The 25,855-nt window shown below is 43.3% G+C and overlaps 1 protein-coding gene across 10 annotated transcripts in view; it reads left to right on the forward strand.

The window, feature by feature from the left end:
- Nucleotides 1-25,855, forward strand: part of OSBPL3 (oxysterol binding protein like 3) — a 103,767-nt gene that overhangs the window by 71,951 nt on the left and 5,961 nt on the right. For 8 of the 10 annotated variants that reach the window (XM_048511660.1, XM_048511666.1, XM_048511664.1 and 5 more), the window contains 8 exons: nucleotides 10,375-10,482; nucleotides 16,864-16,998; nucleotides 17,547-17,640; nucleotides 20,389-20,639; nucleotides 21,870-22,007; nucleotides 23,136-23,199; nucleotides 23,959-24,037; nucleotides 25,328-25,472. In XM_048511660.1, the coding sequence (XP_048367617.1) occupies nucleotides 10,375-10,482; nucleotides 16,864-16,998; nucleotides 17,547-17,640; nucleotides 20,389-20,639; nucleotides 21,870-22,007; nucleotides 23,136-23,199; nucleotides 23,959-24,037; nucleotides 25,328-25,472 (1,014 nt within the window). The remainder of the gene's footprint in view (nucleotides 1-10,374; nucleotides 10,483-16,863; nucleotides 16,999-17,546; nucleotides 17,641-20,388; nucleotides 20,640-21,869; nucleotides 22,008-23,135; nucleotides 23,200-23,958; nucleotides 24,038-25,327; nucleotides 25,473-25,855) is intronic. The other 2 variants (XM_048511667.1, XM_048511669.1) reach the window with 1 other exon arrangement.

Genomic DNA, 25,855 nt, shown 5'->3' on the forward strand with positions numbered 1-25,855 from the left:
CTTTATTAACATTCTACCTGTTCAGCTGGTACAAATTGGAGTTATCAAGCAGATTTAATTAGTTTTCTTCTTTCCTTGATTTTATTATACTGGAGGAGAAAGTGAGCTTTTCTTCCTCCTCTTCTTCCTCTTCAAGTTCTTTCTTTCAAAAATAAAACAAAGATGTTCGAATTGCACTACTAGGTATACCTGCTTCAAAGTGAGTCCTTTTTAAGAGTGTTTTTTTTCCTTTTGTTTAGTACTTTAAAAATAATTATTGAAATAGTTTTCTGACATGAGAGTGTACTTGCTAAGAGGGCTCTTGTTCACATGAGTGAAGGAAATGATTCCAAAAAAATCATAGTTCATATAAAATCAGAACCACTTCTTGCTTTATGCAGCAAATTCAATGCATTGGTTGTAGTAATGCACTGCTGACCCAGCAGCGCCGTGGTAGAACGTTGGGACGCCAACGGACGGTACGGCTCTTCTGGTTCCATCTCCCGCATCTTCTACCTCATCCTCTATGAGTCACTGGTCATGAATCTGTCTGGCTCCAGTCACCGGGCTTAGGGACAATGGTCTTTGCCCCTCAGGTGAGGATTAGGCTCAGACGCTTTACGCCCTCCTCGACGTGAGCCAGGGTGAGATCATGCATCACATGATGATCTCCAGGTCTCCCCGTGGTTCCGCTTCGAATCTCCCTACCCACCTCCTACATCGCCTAATAATGAAATCCCTACTGGGGCAAGCCAGAGACCAGCACAGGCAGAGCTGCCAGATCACCAAATCCGCTGCCTTGTTGTTAAGGACGCTTTCCACCAGATGAGAAACCTCCTCCGCAAGGCCTCGCTTCTATTCCTTAGCCATGACCCCTGGGCGGGATGACTACAAGCTGGTGTCGAAAACCCGGAATCCTCTAACCTCCACCCTGCTCACCGTCAGCTTCTGGGAAGGGTCACGATACCGAAGTCCGCTTTCGATCGCCGCGATCCAGGGACCACTGCTGTATCGCTTCGGCTTGTCCCTCTGGATCGGCGCGATCCAGAGACACGGCCCTAGGACACTCTCTCTCAGTCCGACGGAACCGCGAGTAGCGGAGCTTGCAAAAGCAGGGGCTTGCGACAAGCACGCTGACCTAACTGGAAAGCGTTAGCGAAATGCGGCAGGGTCCCCGTAAAGAGAAGCTGGAGCTGCGAAATTGGTTGAGGAGATCAAAGTCCAGCGTCCATGGTACCCAGAGGGGGGACATTGAATCTTAAGGACTGGGAAAACATCACGCGACTCTTCGCAGACAGAGCCTCGCTACCGACAAGTTACCGTTACTGACGGAGACAATGTTATGTCTATATCAGCCTGCAGACCTATAATTCCTTGCTGCCGTAGGGCCGCCTCCTTTCGATCTTTTCACCTTCACTTCAACCGGAATTTTCTATCCGCTAAATTGGACGCTTGTCGTCCTTCTGCCCCTGTTCCTCCTTCAGCCCATTCCAAATTTCTCCCACGGCTCAGCCGCCTCCCCTTGCTTCACCTTCTCTCATTTTCCGGGCTACTCAGACTCCGCCAGCGCCATCGTGAATGGCGCTGGTTTCAGAACCTCGCAGAGCCGTATTAGCCACGACATCTGCAAAGAAAGTGAAACTCCTGGACGGGAAGACGAGCGCCGATATTCTCGATAAAATGTGCCCCGGCCCATTCTCGCAGATACCGAGGGGAGGATGGCATTGTTCAGGCGGGTTGTCGAAAATTTCAAGCCTCTATAACAACATCCTCACTGAGTCTTCGAAAGAGTTTATGCGCAGACGAGGGAATCACTTCAGCCCTACGTGAGAGGTATGCTGGTAGAGGCAATCACGAGGGAATCACTTAATGGTCGTCTTGACGCACTTGGAAGACCACCTTCCGCAAGATGCTCCTGGAGTCCTGGGTACAATTTGTGATCTGGGAGAGCGAGTTCCCCGCCAGCAATGCTTAGCAGGGCAGCCGGGTCATTCCGGGCGGCGTACTTTACACCGCCAAGCACAGTGCTTCTTTAATGGCTTCAATATGCCTTCAGTGCAACCCCACCAATCAGATTGTTCCACGGGTGGCCACCCTTACGGTCGCCTTCTGGAATGCTCTACAAGGCGCTTTTAGGTGTCCCCAAATACCGATGAGCTAACCCTAAAGTTTTTCTAGAACACCTCGCAGGAAGCCTCAAGAGTCTCTATGCTGAGTTTGGTGAACAGTTCCTGCAGGTTCCCTCGCGAGGCAGGTTGACAACGAGGGAGATGCCCAGGGCGAACTTTGCTGCTTTGCCAAGGAGAATGCCCGCTTTGAGTGCCGCAGAAGCTTATCACAGGCTCTAGGAAGAACTCCCCGAAGCTGGTCGGTATTATGCCTGTAAAGTTTGCCAGGATATCGGCTCTTTTCAGCCTCATCGCCAGCTCTTCTAGTCAGCCGCCAGCCTCTTCACAAGCCATGAGAGACAGCCCCGAGACGCAGTGTCTCTCACCATTGCGCAAGCCAGGACATTTCTCCGAGGAATTGTAGGCTGCCCGGGCTGGGGCTCTACAACCCTGACGGAAGAGGTTCCTCCCCAGAGGCTAAGACCCCTCAGGAAAGCTCCAAGACCGGGCGCCTCACGCCCGCTGGGAGGCCCGGGCGCTCGGCATCTCCCCAGCCCGGAACCAAGATCCGCACTTCAAAACCCTTCTTCCCCGGAGCCTCCCCATGAGATCTTCGCTGCCCCAGCTCTGCATAGTGATCCCATCCCCTAATGGAGACCATTGGGCTGGTCTTGCCAGCTTGCTCCCCACGCCTATACTTCCTCCTGCTCTGCTAACCACTTCTACTTCCAAAGTCACCATGTCTCCCACTAGTGCCTCCGGAATGGCACGCGATCTCAAAATCTCTGCATAGTCCACAGTCACTGAATCGTGTCAGAAAAGGAATGCTGACGGGAAGAGGACTGCCGCTTTGAACTCTTCTGCAGAATGCCCTATAGCCAATCTACGGGACAATGAGGCATGGAAAGGGGAAGATGCTCGCACAATGGCCTTGGCCAAAGTCCTTCTCAGGTGGAAGAAGAGGCCCCCTTGGCCCTCTCTCCCAGCTGTGGCACCAAACCAGGATCTCATAGCCTCTGAGCTCTGTGTAAAGCCGGTTCTAAGTTCTAGTGGTAGCAGAATCGCTAAAGCACCTTAGAGAGAGCAAAATCAAAACCAGAGTTGCAATCCCCTCCTCGCTACTTCTTTTATATGTGCTCTCAAAGCCTAAGTGTATGTTCTGCATGTCTTGCCCCTTTCAAGAGACCTCCTAAAAGCTTTCCCTCATAGGGGATTTTTCCATTGCTTCTAAGCTATGCTGCCTGTGCTTCACTTAAAGTTTTTCTCCTTTCCTCTGATTGGTGTGTGCCAATGCTCTTTGAAAAGTGTTTCGCCCATTACAGCATCCGCTTTTAAAACGTGGACACAGCTCGTATGTTGTTCCCTTAGGATAATCATGGAACCTGCCCCAAGTCACCTTCCATCTTAGCTTCTAAACCTTCAAAACTTTTCTTCAAACCTCTCCTTGAGAACCTTTTTTCCTTCGGCCCATCTGAGCCCTTACATCTGCCACATTGGCTACATGCAGTTTACATATGAAGCCAAAATCATTTTCATGTTCCTGTTACCTTCATTAGCTCTGGCTAGGGTCACAGTGCCATAAATTCTTCAGCCACACCTATCTTACACAGCCTCCGGCCAGAAGGGGCTGCAGGGAAGCGAAAGCCTAAACCGCCAAAGTCTCTTACGGGAGGGAAGGTAGAGCTGACTTCCAAACCCTTCCCCTGCCTTCCTTCTGCAATCACACCCTCCCTCTTTCTAATGGGTCGACGACCCCACCTCTAGATCTAGGGGATCTGATAGCAAAGGGTTTTGCAAACCCTCTCTCAATTCTGTTCCTGTGATCAAACCTCAAGCCCAGGAACTGTTGCTATATCTTCTATATTCTTTCCTATAGATGTTATATTACGATAGCGACTATAATTGTGAATTGTCTGCTGCTTGTTAGAACCTACACACTTTAGACGGTGGATTAGATCAAGCTTACAAACAAACATCCGGACCTGGATATGACCTCCCTTAAGCTTCGGCAATTCCTCGCTCTTGTATCTCTTAACGCCTTTGAATGTTGTAAGTGATCGGCGTCGGAATGGGGCCAACTGCGCCTAACGAAAGCTTCTGGGCCAAAACAACGAAAGAAAGGGGAGTAGTTCCCCTCTATCGCACGTCCAATCAAGGTCTCATCCAGTACCTATATCCAAAGTAACTTCTTTCTCTATCTTCTATCTATCAAAACTGCCCGGCCTCCTGCTACTCAGGCCTCCGGCTTTCCCATCGTCATCTATATGGACTAACCCATCCAGCACGCAAAACCCCTGGGGAAAAAAGCTGTTAGCTTGTCTTTTTTCTCTTCCATACAGGAGTCCAGCTCGCCATGCCAGGCCAGTCTCATCCCCGGGAGAGATGGAGCAATTCCTGGATGATCCCACCCCGGCCGCCTTGCTGAGAGGTCTGATGCCTCCCCAGCTCCCAGCCGACGATGGGAGGGATCTCTGGAGCCAGCACACCCATTCATTCCACAAGGATCACAGCCCTCGCTGGGGCCACTCTGGGGAACGGCAGCCTGGGCCACAAATGCTGGCTCAGAGGTTGGACGCCGCTGCTGCTGCCTCATCTACAATCGCTATTCTCTCTCCTTTCTGCCGCCCTGGCTAGAAGCTTGGAGTTGCAGCCAGGGACATTCCTGATAGGATTAATAACCCTTTGAACCTCCTTTCGCCGTTCTCAGTCATTGAATATTAAGTTGAACACGCTTCTCTTCACAACCTTGCTCGTGGAGAATCACTGAACTCTGCAATGCTAAAGACTATCAGTAGCTCCTCCCTAATGCCTTTGGAGTAGAAATCCATGGGACTTAACGCCATCACTTGTAGCTGGTAGTCAAACAGCAAGAGCTATGCATTGGACAATTATGCAACCACTGGTTGCTCTCCTTCCGTGACATCATCCAGCCTATGTATCGCTTTAGCCATGTGTTATTGCTAAGTTACTGTGAACCAACTATTGCTGAAGTTATTGCATGTCCCTTTAATTTTAGAAGTTATGTTATTTGCTGTTGCTGCATTTCCGCCTGTGTTCGCCGGAACTCTCTGCTAGCACGCCTCACCATCGCTTCTGCCTCAGGCCTCACCCCGGAAGCCTGCTACTGGCCACCGCCTCCGCCTCTTCCCACTCTTTACCGGAGGCGACGCTGCTGCTCTAGCCATGGATGAGTGTGTTTCCTCGCCAACTTCCCTTTGTGGGAGTCCCCTCGACTTGTTTCCCAACACTCAAGACTTCATTGGGTCGGGCTGGCCTGGTGCCCTCTTATGGGTCCACCAACTCCACTCTCCATTATTCTGATGCCCTGGCCCTCCCGAAAGCAGCAGGAACTTCGCCGTTTAATTTTTTAGATAATCGTGCTCAGCCATTGATTATTTGTTGTTATTGGCATCAACAAGGTTGTGAGAATGTACACTAATATGTGTTGTTTTGTGAATCTTCCCTGATAATTCCCCAATTGATTCCATATGAAAGTTTGCGGAGCTGCAAGAAGTTGTATCTCCTTAATCTGAAATAATATGATGCTTTGCCCCATTGGTGGTCAAATTCTCTGGAGCTGGCTGCCGAGGATGGTTAAGTGCTACAGTAGCCCTCTGCATTGGTTTAATTGTGCCTCAGGGCATCGATCTTGCTTCGCTCAGTGTGTGTGTCTAATATCGCCTGTAACGTGTAAGAAGCCCCCAATTTCGACTTTGCACCCACAACTAAGTTCTACTAATGTTACATTAAGCTAGCTCGGTCAGCTTCTTGACTACAGACGCAAGGAGGCGATATATTGCCGCCTTAAATCTCACCCCCTAGCATTCTCGCCAGGTCCCCCCTTCTAAAATGTAAAAAAAGGAGGGAGATGTAATGCACACTGCTGACTCCAGCAGCCAGTAGAAAGAACGTTGGGATCGCTTCTAACAGACCTACGGCCTTCTGGTCGCACCAAGACTAATTCCCCACTCCTCATCCCCCCTATGAGTCACGGGTCATGAATCTGTCTGGCTCAGTCACCGTATGCAGGGACAATGGTCTTGCCCCTCAGGTGAGGATTAGGCTCAGGACGCCACGCCTTCTCTCCAAGATTGTGAGCCAGGTGGAGATCATGCATCGCCATGATGATTTCCAGGTCTCCCGGCCTCCCCGCCCATCTCCCTACCCACCTCCTCTTTACACGCCCGGCCAATGAAACCCTCTAATAAAAGGTGCCAGAGACCAGCACAGGGCAGAGTTGTCAGGGATCACTTAAATCCCGCTGGCTTCCTTGTTAAGCTGGACGCTTCCACCAGATGAAACCCTCCTCCGCCTCGGCCTCTTCTATTCCTTAGCTGCACGATTCTGCTCAAGCGGGGATGACTACAATTGGTGTTTCCTTCAATAAACATTTAAAGCATGGGTGACCCATATGCATCTGCATCACCTGTATAGAATCTCTGATTGGTGGAGTAGAGTTTTCTGCTGTATGTAAGATGTATGTAAGAAAACTGAGATCTGATGGAGGAAAGTAAAACACTTTATAAGAGACTCCTCTGTAATGCATGCAAAAGCAACACAAGATTCTTCAGTCAGAGAATTCAAATTTTCTATCACAGTAAATAATGAACTCTATCAAGGTATATTTGCTGAGTTTTGGATAAGGTGTTGCTTTTCTATTGAAAGCTGAGATTCTTGGATGGTGGACTTCATGCTGGACAACTAGTTATGTGTGGCAGTCCTGCTTATATGTCAGATTCCTACAATTTTGCTTAGGATCATTGAGAATCTTTTGAGGTAGAATATTCCACATTGCTTGTTCATGCTAATAAATGTCATACCTGATCGCCACTGCCTGGAATGAGGCTTATATCTAAGCCAATATTTTCTGGGAAGAAATATTTATCATAGCCAAGCATCTCCAGGAAATGAGGAAAGGTTGTCAAAAAAATTATGTAAGCAGATGACCCTGCCAAATTCTATTAGGATTGGAATGCTATTCTGAAAGTGGACCTCTGGCTGTATTCCAGCAGATTCTCTATCCTCTATGTGGTCATCAGATCTTTTCTAATGAAAAATATTATATGTATTCGATTCTTTCTCCCAATTGATCTATTTTAGTCTGGGAATCAGATTGCCACCAGACATGTAGTCAAAGAACCTGACTCTAAGCCATCAGAATAGATTTTTTAAAAATGTGTTTTGTGGTATTGATTTAAGAATGGAGTGCCAAAGGCACAGACTTTGAAGGAAAGTTTGGGCTACCACCTCTACTTTAATCATGTCCTGGTTTGATTTAACCCTTGTACCTTTTTTGGGTTATTTCAAAACCTAAGCTTGGAAATAGCATTTTGTTTTCTTGTACATCTCCTTGATTGAGTGAGATTGTATTAATTTATGACAAAAAGTTCTACATCATGACAAAAAAATGCAGCAAAGAGATGCTGCTAGTGCCATCTTAAGAGCAGAGAACTTCTAAAAGACGGAAACAAAGGCAAGAAATGTAAACATGGAATGGAAGCTACCCTGTTTCCCCGAAAATAAGACATCCCCTGAAAATAAGACGTAGTAGAGGTTTTGATGAAGTACTAAATATAAAGCATCCCCCGAAAGTAAGACGTAGCAAAGTTTTTGTTTGGAAGAATGCCCATCAAACAGAACACCAGAGCATGCAGCTGTGGAGTGGAAAAATAAGACATCCCCTGAAAATAAGACATAGTGCATCTTTGGGAGCAAAAATTAATATAAGACACTATTTTGGGGGAAACACGGTATCTCACAGTTGCAAGGTTCTATGGTTTATTTCAACGCTTGGCTACATGCAGAAATCAGGCTCTGGTATTGCCAACTAACTTGCTAGCATGGAAGCTTGTGAACTTACAACTTAGAACAGCCTCTTGTATAGCTGAATTGGTCAAGTTTCCTTTCAGATGATTTGCTGAATTGGTGAAATATCTTCAGAAACAAATGTACAAAGTAAATTGTGGGGGGCTGATTGCAGGAAGAAAGTGGGAAGTGGGGTGCTACAAATAGGTTCGTCATTTTGTCTTGAAAGAGAACTTTTCTATACCTATCTTCTCAGGGGCTGGGCAAGTGGTTAGCCATGTGGTGGCAAAGCCAGCTGCAGAACCCAGTGAATTTTAAATATCCAGCTAATTTCTTTTCCTGTCAGTGTGTGGCGTTTGCAAGGAGTTAGAAATTACTGCAAAGATCTGGCCACGTTGATTAATTAACTAGTTTTTGCCACATATAATTTTGGCAAGAAGGTCATGGCAGACGTAATTAACTAGCGGGACCATTGAGTTACTGGCCATAAAATATTTTAAATTATTTATTTATTTATTTTTAATTAATTAATTAATTAATTAATTAATTAATTGGTTTAGTGTACCGCCCTATCCCCAAAGGGCTCAGGGTGGTGAACAATATAAAAGCGTATATAAACATAAACATATAAAAGTTTAAAATTTACATTCTAAAACAGTATCCCACGAACCCATATGCAACCCTCCCAAGAAGAATGATAGGTCCCGATGATGTTAGGGACCCTATACAGCAGGGGGGAGGATGAAACCTACGATTTCAAGTGGAGATATTTTCATCCTGATTCTAAAGACCTTTACAATGGTTGTGGAAATTATTCTGACAATCTGTAAAGCTCAGGTGTATAATTCATGAAATGAGTGCGCTTCAAAACATGTCACATCTGAGTCACCTTCTGAGAAACAGGCTTCTGTTTTTTGTTTCTGTATGTAACCACATCATGGCATGTTTAAATACAAATACGGAAATCTTGGAACTTTCTTATTTTTTAGAATTTCTTTAAATTTTCTATTACTGTAATAATAGCTTTTCTGATGACCATGAACAACAATTTGTCTCAAAGCTGTGACCCCCGCAGTAGTCATGTTATTAGTTGTTCTACTGCTAGGACAGTAATTAACAAATATAAATTCCCAAGCATTAGTCATACTTGCGCTAAAAATGATGTTTCATTTGGGAGAAATGAGTGTTACTCCCACTTTCTGAAAAGCTGTTTGATCTTACCCTGCTTATTCATACAATCTAATGTCATTTTTTATTACTGTGTTAGATGTGCCTTTCCTACTGTTAGAATGGATTGTCTTCGTCATTCCTTTGTTAAAGCTCTCTTCCAGAAGATGGGCTTAACACTCAAAGAGCCAATTGGACACGTTTTCCACAGGAAAAGAAAACGGAGCTGCAAACAATTTTTGACATTTAAAATAAAGATAACACTATATATATTGGGGTTTTTTTAACCTTTTACTCCGCTCATTCTGAGAAGCGCATGGATGCCCCCCCCCCCCCCGCTGCCTGCAGGGCGGGCAGGGATGAAGCCGGGGCGGGCAAGAGGGGAAGCTCGCAGCGCGGCCCAGCCAACTGTGGGCAGTTAGTGCGGGCAAGGATGGGACCAGTGGCTCGGCTCGTGGAGCCACAGTGCAAGGGCAGAAGAGCCGCATGCAGCTCTCGAGCCGCAGGTTCCCTACCCCTGGGCTAGCTTATATTTGATACCATTTACTTTCCCAGTCTCTCTTGGTTGACCTAACTTGAGTAAGTAAATGGAAGTAAAGTAATGGTGACATTTCCACCTAGAAAATTTTTTGCTAAGATCCTCCATACCACAGTGCTGGCAGAGCAAGTAGCTATATTGGCTGAAAAGAGGCCTATTTATTGCCAGTGACTAATTAAGCCATCTCCAGAATATTAAGAAATGTAGATTTCAAAGTGATTATACTGGCACTAAAAAGAAAAGTTGTTCTGTCTGAAGAAGCCAAATATCTGTATGAAGTGTCAGGAAGTAGATATAGCAATGACTGATTTGATGTCATTGGTTGCAGAAAACGCTGCTGCCTGTGTAATAGTATCAGTGTAGTACTGAGAAGATCTTATCTGATCTCATTGCTACATCTAGTTTTTTATTTTATTTTGCTTTTGCATTCCAAACACTTCTTAAGTGGATTGAGAGAGTTAATGGAACCCATAGCCAAGTGGGAAGGGAAATTACCTGTAGCCTCTTAAGCCAAATGTTTACTCGTGTGTGCTTATAGAAGTGTTTTCTACCAGCTGCTGCACAGTAAACTTTCAAGCCAGTCCCCATCATCTAAATCCATCCCTTCCTTGAATCCAAAAAGAAGGTGCAGTTTTAAGTTATTTAACATGCAGAAGGATCAATAAAAGTGCAGGTGTTTTTGACAGAGCTCTGTTTCTCATTTTTGTGGCAACAATACAGGATTAGCTAAGGCACTGTATTTCCCCAATGTACTTTCTTTTGTCTTAAATATTACAGGCCATAGCACAAAACACAGATCTTAAAGACCGGTTACGCAGAATACATGCCGAATCTATGCTACTTGATTCAGCAGCTAATGCAAAATCCAACCCAGATTTGGCAAAGGTGGGTATAGATTTCCTGTCTTTCTGCAAAGCTGCTTGTTGCATCCTTCCCATTCTCTGCTTCTACACCTGCATAGTAGCATCTTGTTTTATTTCAGTTCTCCTTTCAGTAGCCCCTTCTCTCATGCTATTGACTCTTCAGATATTATACTGTGGCATGAACTGAGTATACTTCCCATAGAAAGAATGTTATTGCCAAAAATGTTTTCCTTGTATTGTGCCAACAAGTGACTTCCTGTTCCTGCCTTTCCATTCTCCTATAGATAATATAGCTAGCAAAACCATGCTGTCAGTCTAGTTTGGTCTTACCAACCCCTCCGAACACTCAGCTTTACTAGCTCCCCAGTTAATTCCCTGTGTTACAGCTTTTGCAGAAAAACACAAACTGCTCGCTCTTTGTAAACAGTGGATTGGATCCACTGGCATGTAGCCTTTCCTAAGGCTGGAGGAAATAAGGAGACTTTCTGCAACTTAAGTGAGATTTTGTTGAAGGAAAAGCCACTTAAGTTGGAGAAAGTCTTTTAAAGCCAGAGGAAGGCCTTAGAAAACTTGGAAAACTTTGCTGAGTGGACTGAGTGGACTCCTCACTAAGGCTATGCGGAAAGGGCGCCTCTCCACCGGCAGAAATTATGCCGGTGGAGGGGTGGTGGTGTGTGAGCGGCCCCACAGAAGCCGGCGCAGAAGAGGTGGATTCACACGGAGCCACCTCTTCTGCGTCCCACCCAATCATCTCGTCCTCCAGCATCGCTCTGGAGGCCATCATGGACCCGCCCACGCTTCCCTCCGACCCATGGAGGTCAGAGGGCAGCATGGGTGGGTCCCTGACAGCCTCCAGAGCACACTGGAGGACGAGGTGAGTGAAGGGGATGGGGAAAGCGCCATCTTCCCAGCGGTGCAGTTCACACCTCGCCGATGGGAAGACAGCGTTTTAGAATAACCTCGCTAAATGAGCGAGGTTATTAGGAGCGGCTTTACGCCGCTCCTGGGCAGCCAGGATAGCGCTGCTGCAATCCAGCAGCGCCTCCTATGCAAACAGCTGCCCAGGGATGGCGTTTTTGCCGTCCCTGGGCCACTGTAAATGGCCCGTGCGGAAAGGGCCTAAGTGAGGAGTCTTGTACAGGTGGCAGCTTTTTTGGGTAAACATTTGGTTCCACAAATTCTGGGTATAGTACGGGGCTCTGAAGGCTAGAAGTTCCAAAGTTAGTCTAAACTAAGGAATGTTCCTACTGCATTTCTGGCTCCCCCTTTCTGTTGTAATAGAAGTGTTTTCTACCAGCTGCTGCACAGTAAACTTTCAGGCCAGTCCCCATCATCTAAATCCAATGTGAATTCTGTTTATTGCTTATAGGACTTCTATGCTACTGGAGGGAAAGAGTTAAATAACATGGTGTAGACTTACCTGGGTCTGAAAAGTAAAGCTTTGGGGTGGTAGTGGACATTTTTTTTTTACCTTGGGGGATAAGAAAGAAAAATCTTCTTAAAGTAGGTCTTGTTTTATACAGTTTGTCATGATGTCCAAATGAAAACAGTTTGAAAATAAGTACTCTGATAAATTTTTGTCTGGTCTTGCTGGGGATGTATTTCAGACTCCCTCTAAATAATCCCAACACTATCTATTAAAATTTGTTTGTCCCTTTAAAATCTCAATTTTTTAGAATGATTTTTAAAAGGAAATACTTATTTTATTACTTGGAAAGTTCAATTGATCTGTTATGTTGAAAAGCATTGGTGAATTATCCTTTAATATCATAAACTTCAGAATGTTGTATTTCTTATTTAGCCTTGAGTATTTACAACCTGCTCTTCAAGAAAAGTTTTCCATTGGAATGAGTCCTATTGCTGCTTTTGCCCTTACTGTGTACTTTTATAAGCTTCAGAGGAAGTTGTCGTTTCCCTATGAATCTCTTAATAACAGCCCAGAAGGAATCCCATGACTTACTGTAGTAATATTTTTTGGTGAAAATTGAAAATCAGTCACAATAAATTGTTGCCAGGTTTCATCTAACCATGTCAATTGTCACACTCATCTGCTTCCAAACACAATGGGAAAAATAGTTGTTGCACAGCATTCAGATCCATTTGTCTAATCCAGGGGTAGGGAACCTGCGGCTCTCCAGATGTTCAGGAACTACAATTCCCATCAGCCCCTACCAGCATGGCCAATTGGCCATGCTGACAGAGGCTGATGGGAATTGTAGTTCCTGAACATCTGGAGAGCCGCAGGTTCCCTACCCCTGGTCTAACCTAATGCTACACTTGAAAAGTGGAATGTTCATAGAATTGAAATCACTATATTTTCAACTGGTAAAGTTATGTCTGGAAAGAGTACTTGTTATAAATGTTGACTGTTGAAAAATGTTAATCTGCACCACATGGTGTAAAGGATTAAAAAAGAATTTTCGTCACTGCTCCAAAGGGTTCTTGTTCCGTAAAATACTGCAAACTTCCTAGAGGAAATTGTAGAACCCAGTAGTTTGAAAGGAGAGCCATAGACCCAGATGGCTATTCTTTCAGACAATTTGGAATTAGTGCTATGGCCTGCCAATACTGTATACTTCATTTCCTGGGAGTATAATGCAAATTTTAGAATGTCACTTTCCAACAATCACTGAAAACCATCACAAAATTCATGAGATCAATTCCTGAGGTGGCAAGCTACCACCAAATCAACATGCAAAAGCCTTGGTGGAAGCTAACTAATGATGGCTCCACCCTCTGGTCATGCCTTCAGAACACCGCCGCGATGCCAGGGGGCTTCCAGCAATACGTCCAGGCATTTTAGAGGGCCGTGTCAGCCGCTGTCCAATTTGCCTTTCTGCCAGGGTAGATGCCCCTGGGAGGACAAATCCACCAGCACAGCCCCGTGCTGCCTGAAGTCGTCACTTTATCATAGTTTAATTGTGGTTTAGAAATCTTTTTTAGTGGGAAAGAAACAAACTCTAGTTCTAAAAGCATCTGAATTCAGATTTCACAACAAATTGAAGTTCAAAGGTTTCTGGAAGGAGGATGTCTTCAGACATGCTTCGTGTGCATGTAATTTGTTTGTTTTTTGTGATGGGGTTGAATAGAACTATTGGTGTGCCCCCTTGGCATGCCTGTGTCATTTACGAAGTTTTAAAAAAAGTTTTATTCCTTGTTTTGTTTTAGAGGCCAAGTGCTTTTCCCCAAGACCACTCAATCAAGAGTGTTAAAGGTTCATTAAGCAGAAACAAAACCAGTGATGTCTGTCAGCAAGGCGAGCTTTTGTTCTGTTAAAGCAATGTGACACCATTCTGTGATCCTCTCATCCAATTTGCAGTGTATTTCAATTACTGTAAGGTCTAAATTCCAATTCTAAGTGCCATTCATTTAATTAATTTTTTAAAAATATATTTAGTGCAAAGCCCTGACACATTAAATAGCTCTTGATGGTTAAGAGACCAAATTGACTGTCAAAAAACAGCAAAGCTGTCAAGAGGAAAATATGCTCATAAGTGTTATAACTGGAAAACAATTACAGAAGGGGTTGTCAATTTAAATTAGCCACTCGTGATCTTATTGGAGATAGTGAAAAACACTACATTTGCCCTCTGACAAATGCCTCCATTATTGTTAAGAATCTTTAACCAAGAATAAATTAATAGGAGTTTCCAGATTTTGCCCCTCACAAATCAGTGCAAAATGAGACAGCATCAGGACTTCTTGGCATGCTTCTGTACATGCACAATTCAAATGGCTGCTTCTTACCTTTCAAGGCCCTAAACAGCTTGTGGTCAGTACACCTAAAAAAACTACCTTCTCCTATACAAGCCAGCCTGCCAATTACAATCTACCTCTCACGTCCAGCTCTTCATGCTCCCCTCTAAAAGGGAGGCAAATGGCAACCAGAGACAGATAATTTTTTGGCCTGGCACCTCACCTTTGAAACACCCTCCCTTTTGAGGCAGGCTTTTAATTAGCTGTTTCATTTTACTAGCTTTTTTAAAAAAAATGACCTGCTTCTGGTCTTAGGTCTGTTTTATGGATAGCTTTTTGCTGCTTATGTGTAACAGCCTGCTGTTTTACCTTGTGATATTATTTTAATTGTAAACCACTTCACTCTAAAGCGGCCAGATATAAATATTCTAAATAATTAAATGATAAACTTCTGTTCATTCTTAGATGTTAATAGTGATTGAACCTCTTGCATTATCCATTCATTTTTGGGATTATGTGCCAGTCACCTGCACTTGATTGGTTGAGCAGTGGGAGAAAAATGAGGGGGAGGGGTGTCACAGCTTCCACAATGCACCATGGCTATCCACTGAAGTCTAGGATTGGAATGGATCAAAGAGTTTGCCAGCACCTTTTCTGGAGGTTGCCACCAAGTGTTTTTAGAAAGTGGATGGGGCCAGGTGGGCCTTTTGCCCAGCAAAGCTTCTGATGGGCTACTGGAGATTTCATTGGCTATGCACATTTTGAAAAAAATGTTGCTTTGGCAACAACTCTAACCACAGTGACTAAACTTATGCTGTGACAATAAATTTGTAGCTGTCTATGCCTCCTGTGACAGCCATTTTGCTGCTGCATGAACCACACTGTGTTAAAATTCCAAAGTTACTGCAGTCTCTGATAGCTTGGCAAACTCTGCAGTAATCTCTGTGATCCTTCCGGATGACCACTTGGAACTGATTTCATAACGTCGCTGATGTTCCCCCTCACTAGGCTTTTCCTCCCAAAAGCTCCCAGGATGTACAGGTACAGGGCTGGCAACCCTCTATGTGTGGGATGTGGTCTTTCACCGCATAGTCACAGGCTACTTTTCATTGGCTCTACCCAAGAAAGCTTTCCCTGAAAAAAGTGCTGAAGAAAAATGAACAGTTGGCAAAGCTGCCCAAAGGGATCTTTTGTTTTCGTACATAAAACCACTTTCATACACAATTAGATATATTTCAGTACATTGTTTCTCTAAAATGTTGCTAAGGAGTCCCATAATCCCATAATTGTTTAAAATGTTGCTAAGGAGTTCCATTATCAGATTTCGCTCAGGCTTTGCACGTGCGATAGAATGAGCTGACAGGATCATAAACTGGCAACATGAACTGGAGCATTTCAGACTGTGGGTGGGAGGGTTTTTTAAATCTTTGGCTCATTCCGCACATGCAGAATAATTCACTCTCAAACTGCTTTCAGTGCTCTTTGAAGCTGTGCGGAATAGCAAAATCCACTTGTAAACAGTTGTGAAAGTGGTTTGAAAACGCATTATTTTGCATGTGCGGAAGGGGCCTCAGTAAGGGGAAAAAACGCCCTGCAGATGAAAAGGTAGCACAGTAGTGAAAGAGCTTGCGTCCCTGTTAGCTGTTTGCTGTGTCACATTTCCCCCTGCAGAGATTTTTTAAAAATACAACGAAGTATTGAGAAATGTCACTTAAAAACTCCCTGGCAGTTTAAAGAGGCAGTGTCTGCTCGGTTACTCAGAATGTTATTCTCTCACTTATTGTTATTCTCTCGCTGTATGTGGAGAGCAAACCTGAGGTAGAACTGTCTACAGCTTTTCAGAGTTCAGGTGGAGGTTCGGGATCCTTGCTGAGCTCATTCACCTTCCCAAACTCTTCCCTCTGTAGACACTATTCTTCCATTTCCAGGAATTTCCCAAGCCAGAGTTGACAACCCTAAATAAGAGAAGCAGATTGTACAATATATATGAGGCTTGCCTAGACCTGTTGAATAGACCTTTTGTGTTCTGCCACTTATGACCTTCTAAAATGCATTCTATCAGCTATGCACTTGTGTTATTGGTGCATAATTTATCTAGTCTTTGAAATCTCTACTCATTGTGACACTGCCCTGTTTTTTCCATTTGGATTCTCCATGCCAGGGGTGCTGCCTCTCCCCCTCCCAGTGATCCCCTATTTTTCACTGTGGCTTATTATAACTGCAAATATTCAATTCCCTGCCTTTGTACTTGTGGATTCATGTGCGCTAGAAGAAACGTGGCAGCCAGTACTAAAGCTCTGGCAGATAATGCAAGTAGCAGGTGCATTAATTTAACCAAGGAGATGAAATCCTTTGTTATAAATGAAGTGGAGCAGCCCCTCAGGGGTTGGCTGGCTTCGTTCTGATTATTTAAACAACATTCCTTAAATGCTATTTTTGTATCGGGGTGCTGTGTGGTTTCCGGGCTGTATGGCCCTGTTCTAGCAGCATTCTCTCCTGACGTTTCGGGCTGTGCATGAACTACTAGTTCTGCGATTGTGAAGAGAGACACAGAGAGAATGCTGCTAGAACACGGCCATACAGCCCAGAAACCACACAGCACCCCAGTGATTCTGGCCGTGAAAGACTTTGACAATATATTTCTGTATCCTTCATGTCTGCTTTATGTTTTTCCCTCAAAGGCTTTCTCTAACCCTTTTTTTTGTAGGAAGATTCAGAGGAAGAAAACAGGGGCCTGGTTCATCAGCTCTCCAACGAAAGTAGGCTGTCTATAACGGATTCTCTCTCCGAGTTTTTTGATGCCCAGGAAGTCTTGCTGTCTGCCAGCTCTTCAGAAAATGAGGTCTGAGGTGCTCATAGTGAAACATTAGACTCATGTTGCTTGTTTCAAAGTGTTTTGACCTTTTCCTGCCTTTGTACACTAATTGCTGTCTCAGTGCCACAAGTGGCTTGTTAGCCTCTGTTTCAAAACACAGGCTTATTGCTGCTTGTTTAAAGGAATTGTGAGAAGCAACAGGGCGTGAGAAAGGAACAAAAATTGCTGCTTGAATGTAGATGTTACCAGATTTTTGAAAAATCAGATCCCCAACCCCCATGTATGTTCTAAAATAAATAAAAAATTGACCTGTATTAGGCAAAGAAAGATGCACTGTTTTATCAAATGCAGTATTGTTTATTTGGGCCTCTTTTGCCCTCAGCTCATCTGGAGTTTAAGCTAGATACTGCAACAGCATTTTCTTGTTGCAAGATCCATTTCAACTGCTTTGACCTATTTTTATCAGCTTTTTGAGTTTCCTCAACTGCTCCTGTATATTATGCAAGTGAGTTGTTTCCCTCCCACTTGCCCCTGCCACTTTAATCAGAATGAAAGTGTGTTTCCTTCCTCCTCAGGTAACTGATGATGATTCATATGCCAGCGATATCAGCGATAACATCTCTGAAGACAATTTAAGCAATGACATAGAGAATGAAAGGCAAACTCTTGGTAGGAGACTTTGTCATTCTGTTCTTCAGAACAAAGTGAGATTGGGGAGGGCGGGGTCCATTTTCTTTTTAAACTTACGTTGTGTGTAAAGTATGGCCATTCCTCTTCTGCATTGTTCCCTATCTGTATTGACAGAACCACCTCTGTGTGGAAGAAATAGCCTAGGACTGAACACAATCATGTCTCTCTTCTCCTTTCAAAAACTGAGTATCACCCATGCCCAAGTGGGAAGGAAAGAAAACTGAGCTTTGTTGAATACTGTACTGTCATTCTTCTACTCCCGACATTCATACATGGATTGCTGCATCCATGTGAAGGTGGATTTTCCTGTACGTTTCTAGTACAGTAACATGTATAGTCCAGATGGCTTCTCTTCAGATTGTACTTCTGTTGAAGAGACCCTGCCTCTTGCTTCCAGTGGAGGTGCTGTCTTTTATGCATTAAAGTGGCAAAACCAAGAAGACGAGCATTGCAAGAAAAACATGGTGGCCTTTTCTTTATTCATTACAGACGTTCTATCCATGGCCTTTCTGATACTCCTCTCCATTGTGGTCAGTGCTACATTGTTTGTAATTCCGTACTGTGCATTCCAGGGCTGGAATTTAAAACCTGATTTCAGATTAATATAGAGATTACTCCTTTCTCTCCCCCATCTCCCGTCCCCACGGCTTTCAACTGCCGGAGAATTAAGTGCTTGTATCAAATAAGGAGTCATCCATTCTTGTCACAGGGAAAAGCTACTAAAGTGCAGTGACTGAAGGGTTAGGCTTGGAAGCAAGAAGCCCCAGGTTCAGATTTGTGCATGTTAATGTCAATCATTAATGATGCTGTATTCATTTATTTCCTGTGTTGCTGCCTCTTCACTAAAAGTGTATAATACATAAAACAATATAAAATCCAGAGGTTTTTTGGATTGTATTATTTGTAGTACATGTTATATGGTTTATTATTGCATTGGTTGAATGTATTTTACTGTTTATATTGTATTCTGTATCAGAGTTACTTAATGTCTGGTAGAGAAATAATTGTCCCTTTAACAGAGGCCTAATGGGGGTGTTGTTTACCTCTATACTATGAAATGATTCAACTGCCCCTTTCCACACATTGCCTATATTAAAGGGACAGGGCATTTTTCTCTAGGCCTATTGACAACACTATTCTGTAATTATCACACTCCAGCACAACAAACCAGAAGTTCTGAAACGTGACCCTAAACTACACTTAAAGTCAAACGGAGACAATCTAGATCACTGTAGGAATTTAAAATAATAGCCATGTATGCAGTGGTGGAATTCAGATAATTTAACAACCGGTTCCGGTGGTGGGATTCAAATCATTTAACTACTGGTTGTTTACAAGCACCATTTTAACAACCGGTTCTGCTGAAATGGTGCGAACCTGCTGAATCCCACTACTGCATGTATGGCAGTGCTTTACTAGGAGCAAACACCACCCAGTTAACTAAAAGGATGATCAAATAGCCCAGTGTTGACAGATATCCACCCAAGGTGGCAAGTGTGTGTAAGGAGGGCTTTCCAGCACCATGGGTCACCAACAAGAAGGCCAGCTGGGGATGGGTCAAAAAGGAGGGCCTGAAATTGAGAAGATTAATGCAGAATGATGTAGGAACAGGAGGTCCTCCTCACCCTAACCTGCCTCACAGAGCTATTAAAAGGATAAAAACTTTGGAGGAAATGTTGATACAAAATAATAAATAATATTTAAAATATATATTTTTATAACTGGTTAAAGAGGTAGGCAGTAGGAATGGCAGCCTCCAGGTGAGACTTGGGGACTCCCCAGAATACAGCTCATCTCAAACTACAGAGATCAGTTCCCTTGGAGAGAGTGAATGTTTGGGAGGGTGGATTGTACCCACTGAGGTCCCTGTCCTCCCTAGGCTCAACCCCAACTCGCCAGGAATTTCACACCCTGGATCTGGCAACCTTCTCCCCCATCTTCTACCAGTAGTGAGTCAAAGAGCCCAGAGCCCCTAGAGGATGGGGCGGTATAAAAGTTTAATAAATAAATAAATAAATAAATAAATAAATAAATAAATAAATAAATAAATAAATAAATAAATAAATAAAGAGATAGAAAAAGTGCAGAGAAGGGCAACGAGGATGATTGAAGGATTAGAGCACCTTCCTTATGAGGAGAGGCTGCAACGTTTGGGACTCTTTAGTTTGGAGAGGAGATGTCTGAGGGGGGATATGATTGAAGTCTATAAAATTATGCATGGGGTAGAAAATGTTGACAGAGAGAAATTTTTCTCTCTTTCTCACAATACTAGAACCAGGGGGTATCCATTGAAAAGGCTGGGGGGAAGAATTAGGACTAATAAAAGGAAACACTTCTTCACGCAAGATGTGATTGGTGTTTGGAATATGCTGCCACAGGAGGTGGTGATGGCCACTAACCTGGATAGCTTTAAAAAGGGCTTGGACAGATTTATGGAGGAGAAATCGATCTATGGCTACCAATCTTGATCCTCCTTGATTGCAAATGCCTTAGCAGACCAGGTGCTCTCAGGAGCAGCAGCAGCAGCAGGCCATTGCTTTCACATCCTGCATGTGAGCTCCCAAAGGCACCTGGTGGGCCACTGCGAGTAGCAGAATGCTGGACTAGATGGACTCTGGTCTGATCCAGCAGGCTTGTTCTTATGTTCTTATGGGGCACCTGTCAACCCTAGTGGAGAGCTATAAAAATCCATGAGTTAACAAATTGATCCCACCATCTATCTTCCAGACTGTGTTCCTGATGGTAGTATAGAATGCCAATCCCAGCGGAGGACATGTCTGCCAGCTCCATGCCCCAATACAAGCAATATCAGTCTTTGGAACATTTTGCGGAATAACATTGGAAAAGACCTCTCCAAAGTGGCAATGCCTGTTGAGTTGAATGAGCCGCTGAATACCCTGCAACGCCTGTGCGAAGAACTGGAATACAGTGAACTGTTAGATAAGGCAGCACGGACACATAACCTGATTGAAAGGATGGTAAGAAGAAATACTCCGCACTTTCCACTGACCCAGTCTGACAGTGATTTGTGTCTCTTTCACACTTGCCGTAAAGACATGGGGGACAGTAGATCAGTTCAGTACAGTATATCTTAGAAAACTGAATAGGATGATTTCCCCACACATTCACACAAACACACTGCTATATTTGGAAAATCAGCTGAGCAGTAGATAGGGAAATAATGGGTGTGTCTCTCCAGAGGCATAGCTCGGGGGGAAGCGCCCGGTGCACCGGTACATCCTCCACCCTGTCCCGCCCCACCCAGAACGCCCCCACCCTGGAATGCCCCCTGTCCTGTCCTGGAATGCCCCTGTCCCATCCCAGAACGCCCCCGCCATGCCCTCACCATGCCCCCACAGGGGTACGCGCCCAGTGTGTCATGCACCCCCCATCCCCTTGAAGCTAAGCCTCTGTGTCTCTCTTCATAATAGCAAAACTAGTAGTTCATGCACAGCCCAGACCACAGCTCCCACAGCTGTATAAAAGGACCACTTTGTAGCAGTACTATATGGTACCTTTGGGGAGGAGGGAAAGGGGCTTGGTCTGACCTCTCAGACAGTTGCCTGATAGAAAAGGAGGAATGAGAACAGTTGCATGTTCACATTGTCAAACACGCATCCTCAATGGATCAGTAAGCAGATCTACATGCACAGCACCCACTTGAGCACATGTCTTCATACAGTTGGAGGTATATGAACTTGTGTAGTGCCCTGAAACTGGAGCAAAGTCTCTCACCCTAGGAGATTCCGTTACCAGTTTTTATGAATTGAATTGCAGGAGTAGTAAATAGATGGCAATAGAAGAGCCTGTTTTAGGAGTACAGAACTGGGTTGTGGCTTGTAAACGTTATTCTGCATATTCCCTTCTGTCTTATCCTAAACTTTTTAAAATGAATGTGTCTTTATTTTCTTTTTGGTTTCTTTTAAACATTTCACATTGCTGCTTTTTAAGATTATGAGCCTCCCTGTATTTCAATAAAGTAACAGTAAACAATGAGTCATGTTACAGTGCTCAAGGGTATAATACTCCATTTCGCAGGAGGCACAGATACAATTCGATTTAAAGTAGAAATTATTTTAGGAAGAGAAAAATGTGTCTGACATCAGTGGAGGGTCTTTCTGCTATAAAAGAAGCACTTTTCCAATGCAGGAAGGGTGTATACACTTGCCCCGTGATTAATGACACTATTTTGTGCATTCTGCTTTTAGGTATACGTGGCTGCTTTTGCCATCTCTGCCTATGCATCCAGTTACTATAGAGCTGGAAGTAAGCCATTTAATCCTGTGCTCGGAGAAACCTATGAATGTATCCGCGAAGATAAGGGTTTCCAGTTTTTTTCTGAGCAGGTACTTCAATGCTGCTGCTGTCCTGTTTTGGTAAACTTACTAATTCTGATTGCTTATGAGGTTCTCTAAGGTGGTCTCTGAATTTGAGTTGTGAGCATGCAGTGAAATTGCAAACAGCATCACTGATGAAAGCATTTCAGACTCATGAACATCGGAATGCATTACACAGGATATTTTCTAGCAGGTGTGGGCAATGTGTTGGCAACTGGAGGCCTTGCCGGCAATTTCACTTCTCTGGGAGGACCATTGTTATTTACATAATGTTCTTGCATGTGATCGACACAGTCTGCTTGTAATTTTCTCAGTCACGGCTGATGCCAAGCCGCAGCTGGGATTCATATTACCATTTCACTTTACTTTAGAAGGATCATTTGAAAAGCCCAAAGGCAGCCATTTAAGAAATTGCTACCGTGCTAATGATAATCCTTGTAGTTGTTCCATTGTTTTTAGCTTTATTTGTTTGTCACATTGTTGGAACTTGATTCTGAATTCGTAAAATGTGTATATGTGTGTGGGGGGTGGGTAGGTATTGAAATGGAAATTCTTGAGATTCTTAACAGGATGCCCTGAGCTATGCAGAAAGATTTGGATGCCTAAATGTTGCTTTGGTGCCATAAATTTGGAAAGCAAGATGGTCAAACTTTTAAATCACAGTTCTTGTGATTCTTTTTTAAGCTGAGGAAAAAACCTAAAAATAGCAAGTGATTCCAACCGATAAGGAAGATATGGAGGAAGTCTTCGGGGAAAGATGTGTGGAGTCCTGGCACTCTAAATTCAGCTTTCTTCCTGGTTATGGGATTTGTGGACATTACTATTTTTGAAAATGTCAAGAGTACACATTTTTCTATGCCTAGTACCATCCAGTGTCAAAAGCATCTTTTTTCCTCCTCAATTTACAGGCTTGTTAGTTTGCTTTTAAACTTCTACATTGTTGATTTTAATGAGCAGCCTTGCTTTATTTCTTGAGAGGCTCTTTGGTGTATCGTTGATTTTCATTTGTCAGGCTCCCTCTTGTGGTTAGCAGTATATTTAAAGCATGAAATCATTCCACTTCCTGAGAGAGAGAGAGAAATAACGAATTGAGAACAAACTTGTCAATGTAACAAACCTTTTCCTTTCTCTTTTTAGGTCAGTCATCATCCTCCTATCTCTGCCTGTCATGCTGAATCTGAGAATTTTGTCTTTTGGCAAGGTGACTCTTTAATTTTTCATTTACTGCTATAACTTTCAAAATATGGGAAAAGTCTAGATGTTCAAAGTTAAGGTCTACTTCAGACACATATGCACCAAGCTGAAGCCTGAACATTTTAAAGCAATGTGAGAAACAGACAATGGCATGTTCCGTAGACATAAAATACATCCAATCAAATTTTAGAATTTAGTCTCTTTGAAATGTGGAATCATGTTGTATCGAACAATTATTGTTAGAAATTGTTACTATTTCACTATGATAGATTTGAAAAAGGCCAACAGTGGGAAATGATGTACATCTAATATTCAACAAAATAGCATTTCAGTTTGTTTTTGTTTTTATTCTGTCTTCTCCTTCAGTGGGGACTCAGTGTGGCTTAAACACTGTGCTCCACTTTTCCATTTGCTCAGAATGATCACCCTGTCAGGTAGGTTTGGCTGAGAGAGTGTGACTGACCTAAGGTCACCCACCGAAGTTCCATGAGAGACCAGGAATCTGAACTTGGGTCTCCCTGGTCCAATACTTAGTCTCGTTTTTAAAGGAATGTGGTGGACAATCATAAACCCAAGTAAATATGTTTGCAGGCTTTAGCTTTTTATCAAGGTATTTGAAAAGCAGTTGAGTAAAAACCTTGTTTTGTTTCCCCCAACATTTGGATGGAAAAGAAGGACAGTCTCATAGGCTGGTGTGCTGTGGTATTTAGAGTACATGTGTTTGCTGCTAAGAGCATACTTAGGTTTTGTTTGTTTTTAATTTCAGATATTAGATGGAAGAACAAATTTTGGGGGAAATCCATGGAAATTGTTCCGGTTGGTACAACGCATGTAATTTTGCCAGCGTAAGTTCTAACAACAGCTTGTTGATGAATCCAGTCCAGGTTTGCCAGATGGACTTTTTTCTGTAACCCAGAAGTTTTCAAAGGATCTGTGCTTGCAAACTGAAATTCTCCCATAGGGTACTGCATGTAGACTGTAGAGTTATGTACATTAACTACTGTACGAAGGGATCAAAGGCCATTCTGACCATGGAAAACTTGACCATTAACCCCAATGCCTTCTTAGATTGACCTGCTGTCAATTTCCCATTGATCATAACCCCACTCTCAGCCTGTCTTGCTCCACTCAACACACACCCTTGCCAGACGTTTCTCTATTTTTGTTCTTCCAGGATGGGCTGGGGAGGGAAACAGTTACCAGTGCAGCTTGTTACTTTGTGGATTAAGAATGCTTCCATAGATCATCTGTTGAGTGGAGATAAGGAGTGGTGACAGTAATGGGGCTGGTTTTTATTATGTGCAAGGCAATATTGTACCTTGAACGTTCTTAAGCAAGGCATGTATTTTGCTACTAATCTGTGACTAGTATACATTCTTCTCTTGTGAAATGCTGGTGTAACCCAACTTAATTCCAAGAGAGATATTATTCTCAATTGCAACTAAAAGAGTGCCCTTTTTGACAGTGTGATCCCACCTTGTGACACTAAACACTTACAAATAATTTCACTAAACCATTTTCCAACTTGTTCTTTCTTTTCTCTTTTTTTCATAATAAATACCATACAGAACAGTAAATCTAATATAGAAAACAATAATTAACATATAATGGTTCAGGTCTGTTGTGCTCAAACAGGACTAGCAGAGTCTCAGTCCCTTCTGGATTTTGTCTAGCTGGAACCCTTAGAGATGGTTGGGCTTTGCGGCTTTGCTTTGCCTTTGCTGAGCGATCTGTTCTTCTCTTCACGGGTTCCAATATAGCCCTGAGTTATCAATATATAGTTCATAACAAATCTGGTGTGCTTCTGAGGTGAACTATCTACAGCTTCATGCTCTCCAACAAATCTGGGAGAATTGCACCTTTTCTTCCTTATATGGGAATATCCCAACTCTTCAGCTCCACTAGTGGACTCTGGGTTACAGTGGCATTTCTGAAAAATTTTAATTTAGATCTTAATTTATTACCTAAAAGTGCCATTCTGTGTTTTTTCCCCTGAGTGAGGCATTTCCTCACTCTTATGAATGGAAGCAAAATGAGATATTCAGCATTTCAGGCAGTTATTCTAAATCATCACTAGCTGTTTCTCATTAGCTGTTTCATGGATCATGAGCTGACATTTTCCCTTTACATTGCAGTTTTAGGGACCATTACGAGTGGAATAAGGTGACCTCATGCATTCATAACATTTTAAGTGGCCAGCGATGGATAGAACACTATGGAGAGATCATAATAAAGAATCTGAATGATCCCACCTTTCATTGCAAACTTACTTTTGTAAAGGTACAGTTCAAGATTGTCTTGTATATAGTATAGGTTTTTTTAAAAAAAACACAGGATGACTAAGCGCAATCTTAAGCATGGTTAAGCCCTCTAAGTCCACTGACTTCAATGGATTTAGAAGCAGATAACTGTGCTTAGGATTGCACTTTTTTGAGCAACCAGCTAAATGAAATGCTGAGGTTGACTTAATGATCCATGTGGTGATTTTCCCGTTTTCCTTCCAGGATTGAATTTTCTTGTGTAGTAGCCTCACATGGTGTGATGTGGTCTAAGTAAATTATTTTTATAAATCTAAAAGTGTTGTGAAATCAGTCCAATGTGCTATAACGTCTAGAGTATCTAACCCAGTGGTGGCGAACCTTTGGCACTCCAGATGTTATGGA

Source organism: Sphaerodactylus townsendi, linkage group LG11 (assembly GCF_021028975.2).
Source record: "Sphaerodactylus townsendi isolate TG3544 linkage group LG11, MPM_Stown_v2.3, whole genome shotgun sequence".
Taxonomy (NCBI): domain Eukaryota; kingdom Metazoa; phylum Chordata; class Lepidosauria; order Squamata; family Sphaerodactylidae; genus Sphaerodactylus; species Sphaerodactylus townsendi.